General features: G+C 41.4%; 1 protein-coding gene and 1 pseudogene across 2 annotated transcripts in view; one reads left to right on the forward strand and one right to left on the reverse strand.

Moving 5' to 3' along the window:
- DDX46 (DEAD-box helicase 46) overlaps positions 1-19,618 on the reverse strand; it is an 80,417-nt gene that overhangs the window by 24,505 nt on the left and 36,294 nt on the right. For both annotated transcript variants that reach the window (XM_039469101.2, XM_039469098.2), the window contains exons 13-16: positions 19,307-19,389; positions 14,306-14,470; positions 12,837-12,999; positions 65-258 (exon numbers count right to left, since the gene is read on the reverse strand). In XM_039469101.2, the coding sequence (XP_039325035.1) occupies positions 65-258; positions 12,837-12,999; positions 14,306-14,470; positions 19,307-19,389 (605 nt within the window). The remainder of the gene's footprint in view (positions 1-64; positions 259-12,836; positions 13,000-14,305; positions 14,471-19,306; positions 19,390-19,618) is intronic.
- LOC101052393 (developmental pluripotency-associated protein 2 pseudogene) lies at positions 3,714-4,606 on the forward strand (annotated as a pseudogene).

A 19,618-nucleotide genomic window follows, 5' to 3' on the forward strand; every position in this document is an offset into this window, starting at 1 on the left:
AAAATACTAAAGAAACGCCTGTATTTTAATATAATGGTGATCAATTACAACAAAATTATTTTACCTTGTTGCCTGCTCTTCCAGTCCGCCCTGCTCTGTGCACATAATCCTCATAATGATTGGGGCAGCTATAATTTACTACAAGAATCAGATGTTTCACATCTAGACCTCGGGCAGCAACAGAGGTAGCCACAAGAAGTTTGCAGGTTCCATTCTTAAAGTCATTTATGATGCTATCTCTGTCATATTGATCAATGCCTGCAAGTAAAGAGTTGTAAAACATGTCCAAATTAAACTTCCCATTTCTTCTGACAAAGAATCTAAACTCAAAATAAAGAGCAAACTGACACATCCAACTCCTAAAATATAGAAAATAAAAGACTAAGAAAATTAATGGCAAGATTAAAGGTTATTGCTATTAATTCATTTATGAATCTTTCAACTCTGATCTTTTATTGTCCCCTTTCTTCTATATAAGGCTTACATTTGCAAAGGCCCAATATCAGAAACTAACTTTTTTTTGTTGTTGTTTGTTTTTGTTTTTGTTTTTTGTTTTTTGTTTTTTGTTTTTTTTTTGAGGCGGAGTTTCGCTCTCGTTACCCAGGCTGGAGTGCAATGGTGCGATCTTGGCTCACCGCAACCTCCGCCTCCTGGGTTCAGGCAATTCTCCTGCCTCAGCCTCCTGGGTAGCTGGGATTACAGGCACGTGCCACCATGCCCAGCTAATTTTTTGTATTTTTCGTAGAGACGGGGTTTCACCATGTTGACCAGGATGGTCTCGATCTCTTGACCTCGTGATCCACCCACCTCAGCCTCCCAAAGTGCTGGGATTACAGGCGTGAGCCACCGCGCCCGGCCTCAGAAACTAACTTAACCTCTTTGGGAGCCAAAGGGAGAAAAGGCAGAAACATTCAGCCTATACTAACAAAATTTAGATTTTTCTCCTTTCCCTGTAGGCTATTTAGAGCCTTGCTACTCAGTTTTGTCCAAGGACCAGAGCAGCATCACCCGGGAGGCCAATGCAGGTAGATCATGAGGTAAGGAGTTCGAGACCAGCCTGGCCAACATGGTGAAACCCCATCTCTACTGAAAATACAAAAATTAGCCGGGCATGGTGGTGTGTGCCTGTAATCCCAGCTACTCAGGAGGCTGAGGCAGGAAAATTGCTTGAACTCAGAAGGTGGAGGTTGCAGTGAGCCAAGATCACGCCACTGCACTCCAGCCTATGCAACCAGGCAAGATTGTATCTCAGAGGGGGAAAAAAAAAAGAAATAAAGAAATGCAGAATGTAGGGTTATACTCCAAACTACTAAATTGAAATCTGCACTTTAACAAAATCCTTCAGTGATTATCACAGGCAAATTAAAGTTTGAGGAGTGCTGGTTTAAATGTACCCAACTGGATCTCTCTTAAATAAGTGACCCAAAGAGGTTTAGTATTAATGATAAAGCAGAGTATAAAATACCAAAAAGTTCTATTGCAACATGCCCAGGCCACAAAATATTTCATGATGAGGTTCCCAGGAAACTTTGTTAATAAAGAAGGAAATAAGATAAATTCTCAAAGCTTAGAAATCCTGCTTTCATGGAAGATTTCACAGAAATTCTGGACTTAACATACAGACTGTTTAGCATGTAAATAATTACCAATATTAATTCCTACTACTACCTACAATTTTAAATGCACTCTTCAGGGATTTAAATAAAGTATTTAAATCACTGTCAAAGAAAGTGGAATCTAATACTTTACCAAAAAAATCTACCAAGAAAATGTAATGAAATCAGTATCAATATAAATTTAAGTTTGTAATTTGAAAATACCAAAACTTTTACTTTAGCCCAAGGTATCCTGACTACTAACATAATCACACAAAACTGATTCCTTGGAATTGAATACAATATGCTAACTCAAGCAGCATATGGAATATCAACCCAAAAACCATGAACCCCCTTCCTTTTTAAAATAACCCCAATTTTGTTCACATACCAACCCCAATACATGGTCAGGTATACATCAAATGGGAAACGGGCCTAATCCCAGTCTCAAAGAGTGAATCAAGCTTAGAGTAAACCAACCCTTCTCCAATGTTCTGTTTTCAGAATTTTTTTTTTTTTAAGGCAGAGTTTTATTTTTGTTACCTACGATCTTGGCTCACCGCAAACCTCCACCTCACAGATTCAAGTAATTCTCCTGCCTCGGCCTCCCCAGTAGCTGAGACTACAGGCACCTGCCACCATGCCCAGCTAATTTTTGTGTTTTCAGTAGAGATGGGGTTCCAACATGTTGTCCAGGCTGGTCTTGAACTCCTGACCTCAGGTGATCTACCCAACTCCCAAAGTGCTGGGATTACAGGCATGAGCCACCACGCCTGGCCTTCATGATGTCTTTACACTCTTAAAATCAATAGGGACCCGAATCCAAAAAGCTTTAGTTTAGGTCTTATCTATCAATACTTAATGTTTGAGAAATTAGAACTGAGAGGCTGGGCAAGGTGGCTCAAACCAGTAATCTCAGCACTTTGGAAGGTCAGGAGTTCGAGACCAGCCTGCCCAATATAGCGACACCCCGTCTCTACTAAAAATACAAAAAAATTAGCCAGGTACGGTGGCGGGCGCCTGTAATCCCAGCTATTCAGGAGGCTGAGGCAGGAGAATCGGCTGAACCTGTGAGGCAGAGGTTGCAATAAGCTAAGATCGTGCCACCGCACTCCAGCCTAGGCAACAAGAATGAAACTGTCAAAAAAAAAAAAAAAAAAAAAAAAAAATTGGACCAAGGAAATTTTTAAATACTGGATTTGTTTAAAAGTACAGTTCCTCTTCCAGGGGCGTTGCCTACAGGCACTCAGAATGATCAAGCATTTGATATACTGCCTGCCATAGGCTTTCTACAATGCAGCCTTTAACAAAACTAGGCTGTCTGGAATCTCTGGTAATAGAATTGTTTACCTTTATACCAAGAAAGTTGGGAAAGCACCAAAATATGCAGGTGGCATGTGCCCAGACAGACGTCCAGAGGTCTGCGCTATGAGACCTAACATTCTTACATGAATGCCCAAAACAAAAAAGCATGTCAGCAGAGCCTATGGTGATTCTGTATGTGTTAAATGTGTTCATAAGCATACTTTCCTTATCAAGTAGCAGCAACTCACGGTGAAAGTGTTGAAGGCACAAGCACAGAGTAAGAAAGCTAAATTTTAAAAATGATGTTTGAATAATAAAAATTAAAAGACTAAAAAAGAAACACATAGGTTTCCCAAGCTGATCTTGAATTCCTGGACTCAAGTGATCCACCTGCCCGGGCCTCCCAAAGTGCTGGGATTACAGGCAGGAGCCATCGTGCTCCGCCTAATTTTTTAAAAAAGCATCACCGGGGTCGGGTGCAGTGGCTCAAGCCTATAATCCCAGAACTTTGGGAGGCCGAGGCAGGTGGATCACGAGGTCAAGAGATTGAGACCATCCTGGTAAACACGGTGAAACCCCGTCACTACTAAAAATACAAAAAATTAGCTGGGCATGGTGGCGCGTGCCTGTAATCCCAGCTACTCAGGAGGCTGAGGCAGGAGAATTGCCTGAACCTAGGACGCGGAGGTTGCGGTGAGCCGAGATCGTGCCATTGCACTCCAGCCTGGGTAATGAGCAAAACTTCGTCTCAAAAAAAAAAAAAAAAAAAAAAAAAAAGTATCACCGAATGACAAGACGGGGGTGCTGCTGAAAATGTCAGACTCAAATTTGGGTAACAGTAAGAAGAATTTCTTTGAGGGGGACGTAGATGATGAGAGGAAAGTGTGATTTTGACACTGGTGCCAGTTAAAGATGAACCAAATATGGAACAAATGGAACCAAGTGTTTCTTTAACTTCTAATGTCAAACTCTAAAAGCCTAAGAAATACAATCAAGGTAATCTACTTCAAGCAAATGAACAATTTACAGCTCCACGAAAAGCTAGATGCAAAATACAGGCCCCTCCCTTGCCGACCATTTTGCCTCCCATAAATAAGGTGTGCCAGGACACTGTGGAACTGGTGTCAAGAACTTGGTTTGAATACAAAGGGCAAGAAAACAAAAGTTTATCTGAGGCTCCATAGGCATGCTTACCCTGAACAACAGCAATGTATGCCTGAAATGTCACAAGAGACCGGAGTATAGCAATGTTCCAGGAAATGGAAGGCAGTGACAAAGACAGCAAGGCTTCAGAAAAGTTTTGAAATGAATGAGAGAGCAGAAAAGACTAATACAGTTGAAGTGATAATTTCGACGCAGGAAGACATGTTGGCATCGTGGGCAAGAAATGCTGCAAGAGCTGTTCAGCCTAAGGCTGTGAATTTATGTCCCACTCATGTTTCTGCTGAGGCGTTTTTGATGCAAGCTTCTGGTATCAGGTGGTGTGTGGTCCATGGCCGACTTCTCTCGGCAGACACAAAGGGTTAGGTACTCCTGCAGTTTCATGCAGGTCAGGCCTGGGTGCCTACCACTCACAGGAGGATGATTTCTCTCTTCTTGTTACCTGCCTGCATTTTCCCATCCCCAGGCATAGAAGATAATATGTTAGGCCTAAACTATGCTAAAGGAGTAAGATGATGAAAAGATTAATAACAATAGAGAAGTAGCAACAACCTGCTTGAATACAATGTACTAGAGAAGGAAGGAATGTACTTTCAGACCATGTACGCTATTATGAAGGAATAGAAGAGGAGACAATCTGAATGAATCCTCGTGACCTAGAAAACAAAATCATAGTGACTAGGACTCCACAGTGAAGATGATTGACTAGTGACACAGGTCCATCTGAAGAGCCCCTTTCTGTATGCCTGAAAACTCATTAAAATAAAGTCACTGCAATTAGCAAAAAAAAAAGAAGAGAAAAAAGAAACCCACAGCAATTACATGTTAAAATAAAAAGGACATTTTTGGGAGAAATAACTTCCAAAACAGTAACATAATTTATTAAGACAAATGAGCCAGCCCAGGCAACATGGCAAAATCCCCTCTCTAAAAAAATATAAAAATTAGCCTGATGTGGTAGCATGTGCTTATAGTCCAAGCTCCTTGGGAGGCTGAGGTGAGAGAATCACCTGAGCAAAGGGAGATCCAGGCTGCACTGAGATGTGATAGTGCCTCTGCACTCCACATTGGGCAACAGAGTGAAACTCTATCTCAAAAAAAAAGACAAATGGCACTGATTTACATTTTTGCCAATCTTTTTCAAGTCTGGCTTAATAGAAGATAATTGGAGTGTCCTCTCTTCTGTATTCAATCTGTCACAATATACCATGCCATTTAGCCCCTAGCAAACACTATACACTAACGAGAGAATGAGAGTGAAAAAGGCAAATATCACTGGATTATTATGAAAATACATATAGCCTTACAAACCTCCTGACATCTCAGGGACTCTCAGAGGTCCTAGGATAATACTTTTTATTACATTCAGCCAGGCTCTGTGGCTCATGCCTGTAATTCCAGCACTTTGGGAGGCCAAGGTGGGCAGATCACCCTGGGCAATATAGCAAAAATCCATCTTTAAAAAAATACAAAAATTAGCTAGGCATGGTGTCTAGTGCCTGTAGTCTCAGCTATCCAGGAAGCTGAGGTGGGAGGAGAGCTTGAGCCCTGCAGGTTGAGGAAGCAGTGAGCTGCGATCCCACACCTGCACTCCGGCCTAGGAAACAGAGCAAGACATTAAGGCATTGTCTCAAAAAAACAAAACAAAACAAAAAAATAATCATTTGTCATTCTCTTTGCCTATGAAAGAGGCTTAAGTATATGATATGATACAATCCTGGCCAAAAAGATAAAAGAAGTATTAAAGACAAGCATTATGGGAAACAACTTCCTTACTATATAAAAACACACATTTCCGACAATGTAGGAGAAACTCATACTGGACCAAGCCCTCCAGCAGGTAACAACTATGAATTCTGGGCAAAATAAAGAGTAACTACATAGAGACACCAGAGAGTGACTAAAGGCAGCCGAGGAAGAAAGATGACGCTTGGAAGAAAGTATTGCACTGGGTACATGTAGAGGACTGTATTTATTTACTTACTTATTTCAAACTCTTTGGTTAGGGAAAGGCCTTGCACAGACCAAGCGAGGAAGTCAAAACTTGAACAGAAACTCACAGTCTTACAAGAGAAACCATCAGAAAGTGTTCAAAACAAACTGTGGACTGGGAAACAGGAGATAAATCCTGAAAAGAATGGAGCAGAAATTGACAACTGTGCATATATATGCTGCTGACATATGTGGCTGACCCTAAGATACAGATTCATGAGGCAAAGTCCAAGTAGTTGGGATGAAAAAAAAAATTAAGAGATTTCAAGGCTGGGCCGAATGGCTCATGCCTGTAATCCCAGCACTTTGGGAGGCCGAGGCAGGTGAATCACCTGAGGTCAGGAGTTCCAGATCAGCCTGGCCAACATGGTGAGACCCTATCTCTATCAAAAACACACAAATAAGCTGGGCATGGAGGTGTGCACCTGTAGTCCCAGCTACTTGGGAGGCTGAGGCAGGAGAATCGCCTGAACCTGGGAGATGGAGGTCACAGTAAGCCAAGATTGTGCCACTGCATTCCAGCCTGGGAGACAGAGCAAGACTTCATCTAAAAAATAATAATAAAATTAAAAAGTAAAATAAGAGATTTCAGATGCTGCCTATTAAAGGATGACAGAGTTTGGGTTCAGCCAAGTTAATGCCTTGTTTGGAAACCATACACAAAAAAAACAAAAACAAAACAATGCTTGAGGGGAACATCAGAGAACTGAGAATTTAGAATCTCTTCAATGGATCATTTACAAAGTCCAGTATACAAATGGAAATTACTAGACATACAAAGAAAGATAAAAACCATAAAACAAAAATCAAGAGAAAAGATAATCTACAGAGACTGACATCAGTATGACACAGATGTTATAATTAACAAAGATTTCAAAGCACATATTATAATGATGATCAAGACTTTTAAAAAAATGCTTACAAGGAATGCCTGAAACATCTAATTAGACAAATAAGAAAATGTAAAAGAGAACACATATGTAATTTTAGAACTAAAAAGAAATACAATAACTGAATTCAAAAATTCACTGGATGGGTCTAACATAAAATAGGAGATGATCCAAAAAAAAACAGTGAGGTTAAAGACAGGATGTAAGAAATTATCCCAAGGCCAGGCGCAGTGGCTCACGCCTGTAATCCCAGCACTTTGGGAGGCCGAGGCGGGTGGGTCACAAGGTCAAGAGATCGAGACCATCTTGGTCAACATGGTGAAACACCGTCTCTACTAAAAATACAAAAAATTAGCTGGGCATGGTGGTGCGTGCCTGTAATCCCAGCTACTCAGGAGGCTGAGGCAGGAGAATTGCCTGAACCCAGGAGGCGGAGGTTTTGGTGAGCTGAGATCGCACCATTGCACTCCAGCCTGGGTAACAAGAGCAAAACTCTGTCTCCAAAAAAAAAGAAAAAAGAAATTATCCTAGCCAGACAAAGTGGCTCACGCTTGTAATCCCAGCACTTTGGGATGCCGAGGTGGGTGCATCACTTGATGCCAGGAGCCTGGCCAACACTGTGAGACCCTGTCTCTACTAAAAATACAAAATTAGTTGGGCATGGTAGCATATGCCTGTAATCCCAGCTAGTCAGGAGACCGAGGCACAAGAATCCCCAGAACCCAGGAGGCAGAGGTTGCAGTGAGCCAAAATCGTGCCACTGCACTTCAGCCTCGGCAATGATAGCGAAACTCTATCCCAAAAAGAAAAAAAAGAAAAAAAGAAAAAGAAAAGAAATTATTCAATTTGAAAGACAGAGGGGAAAAAAAGGTTGAAAAATACTAAATAAAGCATCAGTGATAGATGAGACAATATCAAGAAGTCAAACATATACAAACTGAAGAGAATAAAGCAGGAAAAAAAACCCTGAAGAAATAACAACCAAGAATTTCCCAAATTCAGAACAGGACATAAATTTACAGATTCTAGAAGCTAAATGAACCCCATACAGAATAAATAAAAGTAATAGCATCCCTAGACATAGTCACCATATGACCCAGCAATCCTATTCTTTGTTATCTACCCTAGAGAAATGAAAGCCGACATTCACACAAGACCTTTTATTTGAATAACAGCAGCTCTATTCACAGTTACAAAAAACAAGAACCAATCAAAATGTCCTTAAACAGAAGAATGGATACACAAAGAGTGATAAATCCATACAATGAATACTACTCAGTAATAAGAAAAAAAGAACTATAAGCCGGGCACCATGGCTCAGGCCTGTAATCTCAACACTCCAGAGTTTGGGGTGGGAGGATTGCAAGAGTTCGAGATCAGCCTGGGCAGCATGGTGAAATCCCGTCTCCACAAAAATATAAAAAAATCAATTGGGCATGGTGGCACATACCTGTAGTCCCACCTACTCAGGAGGCTGAGGTGGGAGTAGTGCTTGCGCCTGGGAGGTGGAGGTTGCAGTGAGCCAAGCTGGGATAGCACCACTGCACTCAAGCCTGGGAAACAGTGAAAAACTAACTCAAGGAAAAAAAAAAAAAAAAAAAGAATAAACTGTGTAAGAACCTGGATGCATATCAAAGTCATTAAGCTACAAAAAAAGCCAACCATAAAAAGTTACAAAATGTAGGATTCCATTTGCAAACTTTTTTTTTTCCTCTGAGACAGGGTCTCACTCTGTCTCCAAGGTTAGAGTAATGTGGCACAATCTTGGCTCACTGCAACCTCCGCCTCCCAGGCTCAAACAATCCTCCCTCCCACCTCAGCCTCCAGAGTAGCTAAGAGGCTAATTTTTTATAGTTTTTAAAATTTTTTACAGAGATGGGGGGTCTTGCTATGCTGCCCAGGCTGGTCTCAAACTCCCAGACTCAAGCAATCTGCCCAACTTGGCCTCCCAAAGTGCTGGAATTACAGGCACGAGTCACTGCACCTGGCCTGCAAATGTTTTTAAAAGAACATGAAGCCAGGTGCAGTTGTTCAGCCTATAACTCCAGCACTTTGAAAGGCTAAGGTGAGTGGATCATCTGATATCAGGAGTTCAAGACCACCTTGACCAACATGGCGAAACCCTGTCTCTACTAAAAACACAAAAATTAGCTGGACGTGGTGGTGCATGCCTGTAATCCCAGCTACTGGGGAGGGTGAGGCAGGAGAATCGCTTGAACCTGGGAGGGAGAGAGGTTGCAGTGAGCAAAGACAGCATCATTGCACTATAGCCTGGGCAACATGAACAAAATTCTGTCTCAGAAACAAAAAAGAAAAAAAAAGAACAAGAACAAGAACACATGAGTGGTTGTCAGGGGTTACGGATGGGGAAAAGTACCTTTATAATTGATTACCTTTATAAAGACGCATGAGGGAGATTTTTAGGGAGTGATTGACATGTTCTGTAATCTGATCATGGTGTATTCTGTGGGACGTGGCTAAAGCAACCAAAATACTGGAAGCAGTCCCCATCCCCAGGGTCCAACAGAAATGACTAAACTGGAGGTGGCTGCTGCTTCCAGATGGCGAAATCCCATCTCTACTAAAAATACAAAAATTAGTCAGGTGTGGTGGTACATGCCCCTAGTCCCAGCTACTCAGGAGGCTGAGGCAGGAGAATCACTTGAACCCAGGAGGTGGAGGTTGCAGTGAGCTGAGATCCCGCCACCACACTTCGGCCTGGGTGACAGAGCAAGACTTCATATCAAAAAAAAAAAAAAAAAAAAAAAAAGTGGTCAACTCTGGAGGGGTAGGGACAGAGACAAACCGAGGGAAATTTCTCACTGTTGCCCAAACTAACTTCAAAATCCTAGACTCAAGCAACCCTTCCACCTCAGTCTCCTGAGTAGCTGGGACTACAGGCATGCAACACTGTGCCCAGATTAGGGTTGTATCTTAATAGGTGTTTAGGTTTCACAGCTTATATGTATTTGTGAAAACTCATCTGTGTACATTTCACTAGTTTATCTATAAGATGTTTTTTCTTTTTCTTTCTTGAGACAGTGTCTCACTTTTGTTGCCCAGGTCAGAGTGCAACAGTGCAATCTCCACTTATTGCAACCTCCACCTTCCAGGATTAAGTGATTCTCCAGCCTCAGCCTCCTGAGTAGTTGGGATTACAGGCAGCTGCCACCACACCTGGCTAATTTTTTATGTTTTTGGTAGAGACAAGGTTTCATCATGTTGGCCAGGCTCGTCTCAAACTCCTGAGCTCAAGTGATCCACCCATGTTGGTCTCCCAAAGTGCTGGGATTACAAGCATAAGCCACCTCACCCAGATGACTTTTCTTTTTTTTTTTTTTTTTTAAATATTCACAAAGTTTGCTGTAGCCCCAGCTACTTAGGAGGCTGAGGAGGGATAATTCCAAGAGCCCAGGAGTTCAAGACCACCCTGGGCAACACAGGGAGACTCTGGGTCAGAAAAAAAAAAATGAAACAAGTTTTGAACTAGTGTTAATGATAGGCATATTGACATGAAATGTGATAACCTGCTATCCAATTTATTTGAAATGTGTGAAAAACTAAGAAAAATTGATGTGTGGGTAGACAATGAATAGTAGCTAAAAAAAGGATCAACAAATATAGTCATCCCTCAGTATCCTCAGGGGATTGGTTCCAGGACCCCTGGCAGATACCAAAATCCTAGGATGCTCAAGTCCCTTATATAAAATGGCATAGTATGCCCATATCATCTACATCCTCCTGAAAACTTTAAAAAAAACTCTATTACTTAAAACCTCCTATTACACTGTAAATACTATGTATTAATAAATAGTTTGCATACTATATTGTTTAGGGAATCATGACAAGAATAGATTTTGTGCACGTTCAGGACAAATTTCTTTCCAAAAATTTTCAATCTGCAGTCTACGGACATAAAGGGCTGACTCTATATACATACAACGGAATATTTTTCAGCCATACAAAGGAAATCTGACAAATGCTACAACACAGATGAACCTTGAAAGCATTTTGCTAAGTGAAAAGGGCAAGTCACAAAAAGACAGAGAATGTATGATTCTACTTAAAGGAAGTACCCAGAATAGGCAAATACATAGAGACAGAAAGCAGAATAGAGGTTATAAGCAACTGCTCAGGGGTGGGGGAAAAAGACTTGTTGCTTAAAATAGTACAGTTTCTATTCAGGGTGATTAAAATGTTCTGGAAATAGGAGCGAAACATTGTGAATGTACTTAACGTCACTGAATTATATTCAAAAAATGGTACAGTCTAAGGCCAGGCATGGTAATTCATGCCTGTAATCCCAGCACTGTGGGAGGCCAAGGCAGGCGATCATCTGAGGTCAGGAGTTCAAGAACAGCTTGGCCAGCATGATGAAACTCCGCCTCTAAAAAAATAAGTCAGGCATGGTGGCATGCACCCACAGTCACAGGTATTCAGGAGGCTGAGACACAAGAATTGCTTGAACCCAGGAAGTAGGAGGTGGAGGTTGCATCGAGCTGAGATTGCACCACTGCACTCAAGCCTGAGTGGCAGAGCAAGACTCTGTCTGAAAAAAAGTAGGAGCGGGGAGGGGAGTGGGTCTTTCTATGTAGTGAATATTTACCACACACAAAAAAAATCATTTTCAAACATTAAAAGTTAACCAAACACGAATTTTCAAAGTCCCTTTAATTTTATCCCATATGAAGCCTGCTGGAAGTAGACTGTATTTCAAAGATGACAACAAGGTATGTCCTATTCCACATGCTTTTCTGCGTATGGGATGATACTCTCTCATCAACAGGTGACATCTATACTTCCATCCCCTTGAATCTGGGAAAGTGTGGTAGCCAACCTATTTTATATGGCAGAAATGAAGGCTCTGCCAATTCCAGTATCATCCTTATCTGGCTGGCCAGCTTCTGGTTCTCTCCTCTTGGCCAAGCAGCCTCATAGAGAAGCCCACAGGGCCTGGACCAAGGCCTAACTGAGCTCCCAGTCAAGAGCCAGCATCAATTTGCCAGCCACATAAATTGAGGTAAATTGGTAGGTGATACCCAGCTCCACTGTGTCCCAGCAGGTAGAGCATGAAACAGAGACGAGATGTACATGGTGAGCTCTGCCCAAATTGAAGATTCATAAGCAACGTTAAGTATCTACTGCCACTAAATTTTGGAGTGATTCATTACTAAGCTAGTTAGTCAGAACATTTAGCAAATGAGAATAATTCAAACTATCTCTATTCCATGTGTTTTGTGGGTTTTGCAGCAGCATGATCTCAGCTCACTGCAATCTCCGCCTCTCAGGTTCAAGCAATTCTCCTGCCTCAGCCTCCCAAGTAGCTGGGATTACAGGCACGTGCCACCATGCCCGGCTAATTTTTATATTTTTAGTAAAGACAAGGTTTTGCCATGTGGCCAGACTGGTCTCGAACTCCTGACCTCAGGTAATCTGCCTGCCTCGGCCTCCCAAAGGGCTAGGATTACAGGCGTGAGTCACTGCTCCTGGTATGTGATTTGTGTTCTAGTTTCACACATATGTAACAACAGCAGTATCCCAAGAAATTAAAATGTTATTTTGAGATTTCAGTAAAAGCTCCTTAAAGTAAATCATGAAAACCTACAGATAGCATGAGCAATGGAAAGTGTAAAACACAGAGAAAAGTTACATATAATTCCTCCATAGTTGATAAAGGGTGATAGAATTTGGTCAAACCAATGTATGTCTGTCTAACTTTCTTTCTCTTAGGTGAGGCAAAAATTATACTTACTCCCACAGAGCACAGTTGAGTAAGAACTGATATAAAATTTAATTCTGAATTATAGAGAACAAAGTAAATATCATTTAGAACACAGCACAATGCTTGTCAAGTACGAAATAGATATTTTATGTGTGAATCAAGTTAATATACCTCCATGAAGAGACATGCAAGGATAAGATGCTCTCATTAAATCCTTCAGAAGACCATCAGCATGTTCCTGCTTATCCACAAATATAATGACAGATCCTGACTCTTGATAATGGCCTAGAAGCTCAAGTAACTTCAAGAATTTCTTTTCTTCTTCAATCACAATCTGAAAACACCATATTGTACCAAGTTAATGAAGTGAAAATGCAAACAGATCCCTTGGACAAAAATATTCATTTTATTTGTGGTGAATGAATAAATGACAATATCTTGCTATTATCTTTACCAAGGGCTAGGAAAATGTTAATTTTAATTGCAAATAATAAGAGCCAAAAAGAACTGTAATCTTTCTAGTTATAAGAGTCTTGCAAATGTAGGCATATGATCATCTGTTCTCTCTGGCTCTTAATTTCATATCCTAGTAACCAAGAAGTAAAACAGGTATGTGACATTTCTTTTTCCTTTGTAGAAACAGGGGTCTCACTATATTGCCCAAGCTAGTCTCCAACTCCTGGCCTCAAGTGGCCACCTACCTTGGTCTCCCAAAGTACTGGGACCAAAGCCATGAGCCACCATGCCTGTCTGGAATGTAACATTTCTATGTATCAGCTCACCATTCACCACTTGCTACTTCTGGTGAGAGAAACTAAAACGAACATTTAATTTTATTTGTCTTTAAAGAGACAGGGCTGGCCAGGCGCGGTGGCTCAAGCCTGTAATCCCAGCACTTTGGGAGGCCAAGGCGGGTGGATCACAAGGTCAAAAGATCGAGACCATCCTGGTCAACATGGTGAAACCCCGTCTCTACTAAAAATACAAAAAATTCGCTGGGCATGGTGGCGCGTGCCTGCAATCCCAGCTACTCAGGAGGGTGAGGCAGGAGAACTGCCTGAACCCAGGAGGCGGAGGTTGCGGTGAGCTGAGATCGCGCCATTGCACTCCAGCCTGGGTAACAAGAGCAAAACTCCGTCTCAAAAAAAAAAAAAAAAAAGAGACAGGGCTCACTATGGGTATGTGCTATTCACAGGTGTGATCCAGCTACTGATCAGCACAAAAGTTTTGACCTATTCTGTTTTTTTGCCCTGGGCTGAATATCCTATCTTTAGGCAATCTGGTGGTTTCCCTGTTACCAGGAGGTCACCACATTGATGCTAAACTTAGTATGGACAAAGATCGGCATAGTGCTCTACGGCCCAAAACTATGGAAAATGAGAAGCTGGGACTTCAGGCATGTACCACTGCACCCAGCAAAAAAAAGAAAAAAAAAGAAAAAAAAAAAAGAGCATTTTAAACAGCCAGTTCCATGGAACAGTACAGTTAAGTGTATCTGGTAAAATACTGAATGCTACAGTAGTTGTAGATGACTTCATTTTAGAAATTACCTTGCCTACCTCACAAACAGTGATCTCAAAAGGGTTACACATACTACCTAAGTATCAAGGAAACTGGGGTTTCCTAAAGATAGTACCCACCACTTGCTGCTCCACATCTGAGCAAACCACACTCCTGCCTCCAACCTGCACTTCAATAGGTTTACTCAGGATTCTGCGAGCCAAAGCCTCCATAGCTCTGGGGAAAGTAGCTGAAAACATAACCGTCTGTCGATCAGGACGAACATTATCCACAATGCGCATGACCTGAGAAAAAGAAAACATTTCATATAAATATGGTAAATATATAGTCTTCAAAGCTTATGCAATGTTAAAACCAAGTAAAAGGAACTTTTGAGAACAACTATCTTAGTTTTGCTACTCCCACAGTCTCCCGATCTCAAGAAATGACAACCCCACATATGCTTAGGCCAAAAATGTAGAAGGTATCTTTGATTAATCTGTCACTCATCTTACAACCAATCCACCAGGAAATACAGTGGTCTATCTTCAAACTATTAACTAGGATACAACCAACTACCACTGTTTTCCTTCATTTATTCAATACATTTTTATTAAAGACCCACCTTGAATCAGGTACTTTTCTAAGTACTAGGAATATACAATAAAACAGACAAAAAGAGGAGGATTCTGGGAAGTTGGCAGAGCGGGAAATCACCAGGAACCTGTATTCATACCTAGACAACAATTGTGCTGGTAGAATCTGTCTGATGTAACCACCATGGAACTCTGAAGTCTATGGAAGATTTGCAACTTCCTGGGAAAAGCTTGGAAGATAAATTGTGGCTAATTTCCACCATTTTCGGCTCTTAGCACAGTAGCAGTTAACCATCCCCCACATATAGCCCCACAGAAGGCAGGCATGCATGTTTCTGAAGCAAACTGTACACAGCTTATAGGAGCCAGGGTGGTCAAGAAGAACTCTGCCCTCCAAATATGGAGGATCTATGTGCTGATTAGTACTTCTGATCACAGAGATGAAGACAGAGACATTGGCTGTTATTGTTGCATTCACACCCCCCAAACGACTACAGTCCTGGGCCTCTCAAACTGAAGTGATTATCAGGGGATTTAAAAGCCTAATGCCCCTTCCCTCTGCCTTAATTTTTCTCCTTTTGACAGCCAAACATTAAAGACTAGGACATTTAAAAACAAATGAATATTCAGAAATAATTACAAAGTGACAACACATAGAGAATGGCACAGGCTCAGAAAACACATGAGATGACCTTAAGTTTACACCTCAGGGCAATCCTTGCCACAGACCACCTACAACAATCAAAAACAAAAATAATAAACAATAACAGTAATAAAAAACAGCAAACCCTAGGGAAGGGGAGAATCTGATTCCCAAGTTACCATATTACTAGATTCAAATGCCAGTTTTCAGGCTGGGTGTTGGTGTCTCAGGCCTATAATCCTAGCAAGTTGGGAGGTCAAGGCAGGCAGATCACTTGAGGTCAGGATTAGGAGACTAGCCCGGCCATCATGGTGAAAGCGTCTACTAAAAATACAAAAATTAGCTGGGCATGGTGGCCAAGTAATCCCAGCTACTCGGAAGGCTGAGGCAGGAGGTTCACTTGAACCTGTGGGGGCAGGGGTTGCAGTGAGCCACTGCACTCCAATCTGGGCAATAAAGTGAAACTCTGTCGCTAAATAAATAAATAAATAACTCAATTTTCATTACTTTTTTCTTTTTTTCTTTTTTTTTTGACAGGGTCTCACTTTGTCCCCAGGTTGATATGGAGTGCATTGGCACAATCATAGCTCACTGTAACCTTTAACTCCTGGGTTCAAGTGATCCTTGCATTTCAGCCTCCCAAATAGCTAGGACTACACATGCATATCATCACACCTGGCTAATTCTTAAAATTCTCACTATTTCTTTTTTTTTTTTTTTGAGACGGAGTTTCGGTCTTGTTACCCAGGCTAGAGTGCAATGGCGCGATCTCAGCTCACCGCAACCTCTGCCTCCTGGGTTCAGGCAATTCTCCTGCCTCAGCCTCCTGAGTAGCTGGGATTACAGGCATGCGCCACCATGCCCAGCTAATTTTTTGTATTTTTAGTAGAGATGGGGTTTCACCATGTTGACCAGGATGGTCTCGATCTCTTGACCTCGTGATCCACCCGCCTCGGCCTCCCAAAGTGCTGGGATTACAGGCTTGAGCCACCGCACCCGGCCCTACTTTTTTCAATATAGAATTATTCCTGGAAGCACACTACTGCTTGCCAACTCTTCTCTAGGTAGAAGTCAGCGTGCAGCTTTGTAATCAACAGAACCAGCTTTGATTTACATCACAGTGTCTTTTTGTTGCTACACCTCCAAATGGCGATGCATGACACTGAAACCTTACTGTTTTTTAATCTATGAAGCTCACAAAATAATCATAAACTAATCAAAATTTTCCTTTCTTCCTGAGACAGGGTCTCACTCTGTCGCCCAGGCCGTAGTACAGAGGCATGATGTTGGCTCATTACAGCCTCTGTCTCCCAGGCTCAAGCAATCCTGCTACTTCAGCCTCCTGAGTAGCTGATACTACAGGTGCATGCCCCCCACCACCCAGCTAATTTTTATATTTTTTGTAGAGAAGGGGTTTCGCCATGTTGCCCAAGCTTGTCTTGAACTCCTGAGCTCAAGCAATCCACCTGCCTCGGCCTCCCAAAATGCAGGGATCATAAGCATACATCACTACGCCCAGTCTCCGGCAGGTTTTTAGTTACCAATAAATAATTATTCACATTTCTCTCTCATGTACTTACATAAACGTACATTAACCACATACATGTACATAAGCACACAGACAGAAATACATGAGAGAATGTTGAATCAATCATTTATTTTGTGTACTTAGGTATCTATATGTACTTATGGCAAGAAAAGATTCACACTTGGCCTTTCAATGGAAAATGTTTTGAACCCACTCTACAAGAACTTGGTTTGTCAGAAAGTCCCTATCAATTATTCTACCTACTTAAAGCATTATAATTAAGATTTCTCATAATTGGGAAAGACATTAAAGGGCACGTGACTGTTCCATCTGACACTTTCTCTTTAGTCTCTTTCCACAGACAGACCCCTTGCCTCTGCTTGAACACGTGGAAGAAACAGATATTCAGTATCAGTTCCCACTCCCTCACAAAGCAATCTGTTTCATCTCTAAATAATGTTTATTCAATCCTCCTTCAAACGAAACTCAGGTCAAGCTCCCTATGACTTCCCCACTGGATCCCAGTTCAGTTGTACTCCTTGAGATCAAAAAAATAAATTCAATGCTGCTTCCATGTGACACTTGTTCAGAATTAAAGGATGCTATCATATCAAATACTCAAAGCTGAGTATTATTATTATTACTTTTTGAGACAAAGTCTAGCTCTGTCACCCAGGCTTAAGTGCAATAGTGCAATCTTGGCTTACTGCAACCTCTGCCTACCAGGTTCAAACAATTCTCCTGCCTCCGCCTCCCAAGTAGCTGGGATTACAGGCACTCGACACAATATCTGGCTAATTTTTGTATTTTTAATAGAGACGGGATTTCACCATGTTGGCCAGGCTAGTCTGCATCTCCTAACTTCAACTGATCCGCCCACCTCGGCCTCCGAAAGTAGTGGGAATAAAGGCATAAACCACCATTCCCCACCCAAAGCTTAATATTATTTTTTAACTGTTTCTCACATGGTTCAAGCACTACCACAATCTTGTTTCTTCTCTTTTGTGCTCCTCTATTTACATCACATTTAGAATGCAGTTTCTAAATCTAAACACAATATATGCACTATCATATAATAAGCAATAAATTTTTGGAGAGTAGGTGAATAAACCGAAAAGGCTAAATGTGACATTTGTCTTATCCCTTTTCCATGCGCATTTCCATTACTGTAGCCTCTTATAATCCTTTATCTTTTGGCAAGTACAGCCTACTAACAATTCACAATGCTCTTCTTAAGAAAACTTTCTACCACCTTTAAAATGTGTTCCTATAAATTTCTCTCCCTGTTTGAGATGCAGTCTCGCTCTGTTGCCAGGCTAGAGTGCAGTAGCACGATCTCACCTCACTGCAACCTCCCCCTCCTGGGTTCTCCTGCCTTAGTCTCCTGCCTCAGTCTCCTGCCTCAGTCTCCCAAGCACCTGGGACTACAAGGGCGCACCACCATGCCCAACTAATTTTTGTATTTTTGGTAGAGATGGGGTTTCACCATGTTGGCCAGATTAGTCTCAATCTCTTGACCTCGAGATCCACCAACCTCAGCCTCCCAAAGTGCTGGGATTAAAGGCGTCAGCCATCATGTCCAGTCCATGTTTCTACCACTGAAATTTTGTACCTGAGCAAAAAGCGTATGTAACGAATATAAAAACCTAAGCTAGACAAATTCTTTGGGCCATTATCTAGATAGCAAAAGTGAATGACTTTTGGTGAATGTAATTAATGTGCTATCTAGACTAGATAATGAGGTATTTAAAAGCATGAATTAGAAGAATTTATTCAAAAAGACAATGGGCAGGGTGCAGTGGCTCATGCCTCTAATCCCAACACTTTGGGAGGCCGAGGTGGGTGGATCATCTGAGGTCAGGAGTTTAAACCAGCCTGGCCAACAGGGCAAAACCCTGGTTCTACTAAAAATACAAAAATTAGCCGGGCGTACTGGCAGGCATCTGTAATCCCAGCTACTTGGCACGCTGAGGCAGGAGAATCACTTGATCCCAGGAGGTGGAGGTTGTAGTAAGCCAAGATCACACCACTGTACTCCAGCCTGGGCAACAGAGCATGACTCCATCTCAAAAAATAAAAATAAAAATAAGGCTTAAGCTTCTATTATTAGCACTCTCCAATTGTAGTTTTACTGGTGTTGGTCTTAGATATCTAAGAAATGCCTATATAAATACTTGGTGAAGAAGTTTTATGAGGAATCTGCAACATCAATATGTATTTCAATTCTATATGTTCCCAGTCTTCTGTATTACCGTGCAATAGAAAAGCATGTGTGTGAATTTCAGAAACCACATGAAGAGCTCACATGAACATTCTCATGGCAGCTACAAGGTTATATTTACATTTCAAAACACTTAAGACATGTAATGATTACCTGGGGCTCAAATCCCATGTCAAACATTCTGTCTGCTTCATCTAAAACAACATATGTCACTCTTCGAAGATTTGTGACCCGACCTAAGATGAGAAGAAAAATAAAGACAAAAAGAAAACTAAAAATTAGTCACAATTCATTTTATGGCTACCAAGAACTTTTAAAAACTGTAAAGGAAACTAAAATGCCTGACTTAACAAGAGGGGTAGGTTAGGTATCTTTAAAAAGTGAAAAGAAATTTTGATCTACAATATCTTAATCTAGTGGCAAATACTTTCTGACAATGGGTATATGAGGCCCTTTATTTTGTCA

The sequence above is a fragment of the Saimiri boliviensis genome, chromosome 1, assembly GCF_048565385.1.
Source record: "Saimiri boliviensis isolate mSaiBol1 chromosome 1, mSaiBol1.pri, whole genome shotgun sequence".
Classification (NCBI taxonomy): Eukaryota; Metazoa; Chordata; class Mammalia; order Primates; family Cebidae; genus Saimiri; species Saimiri boliviensis.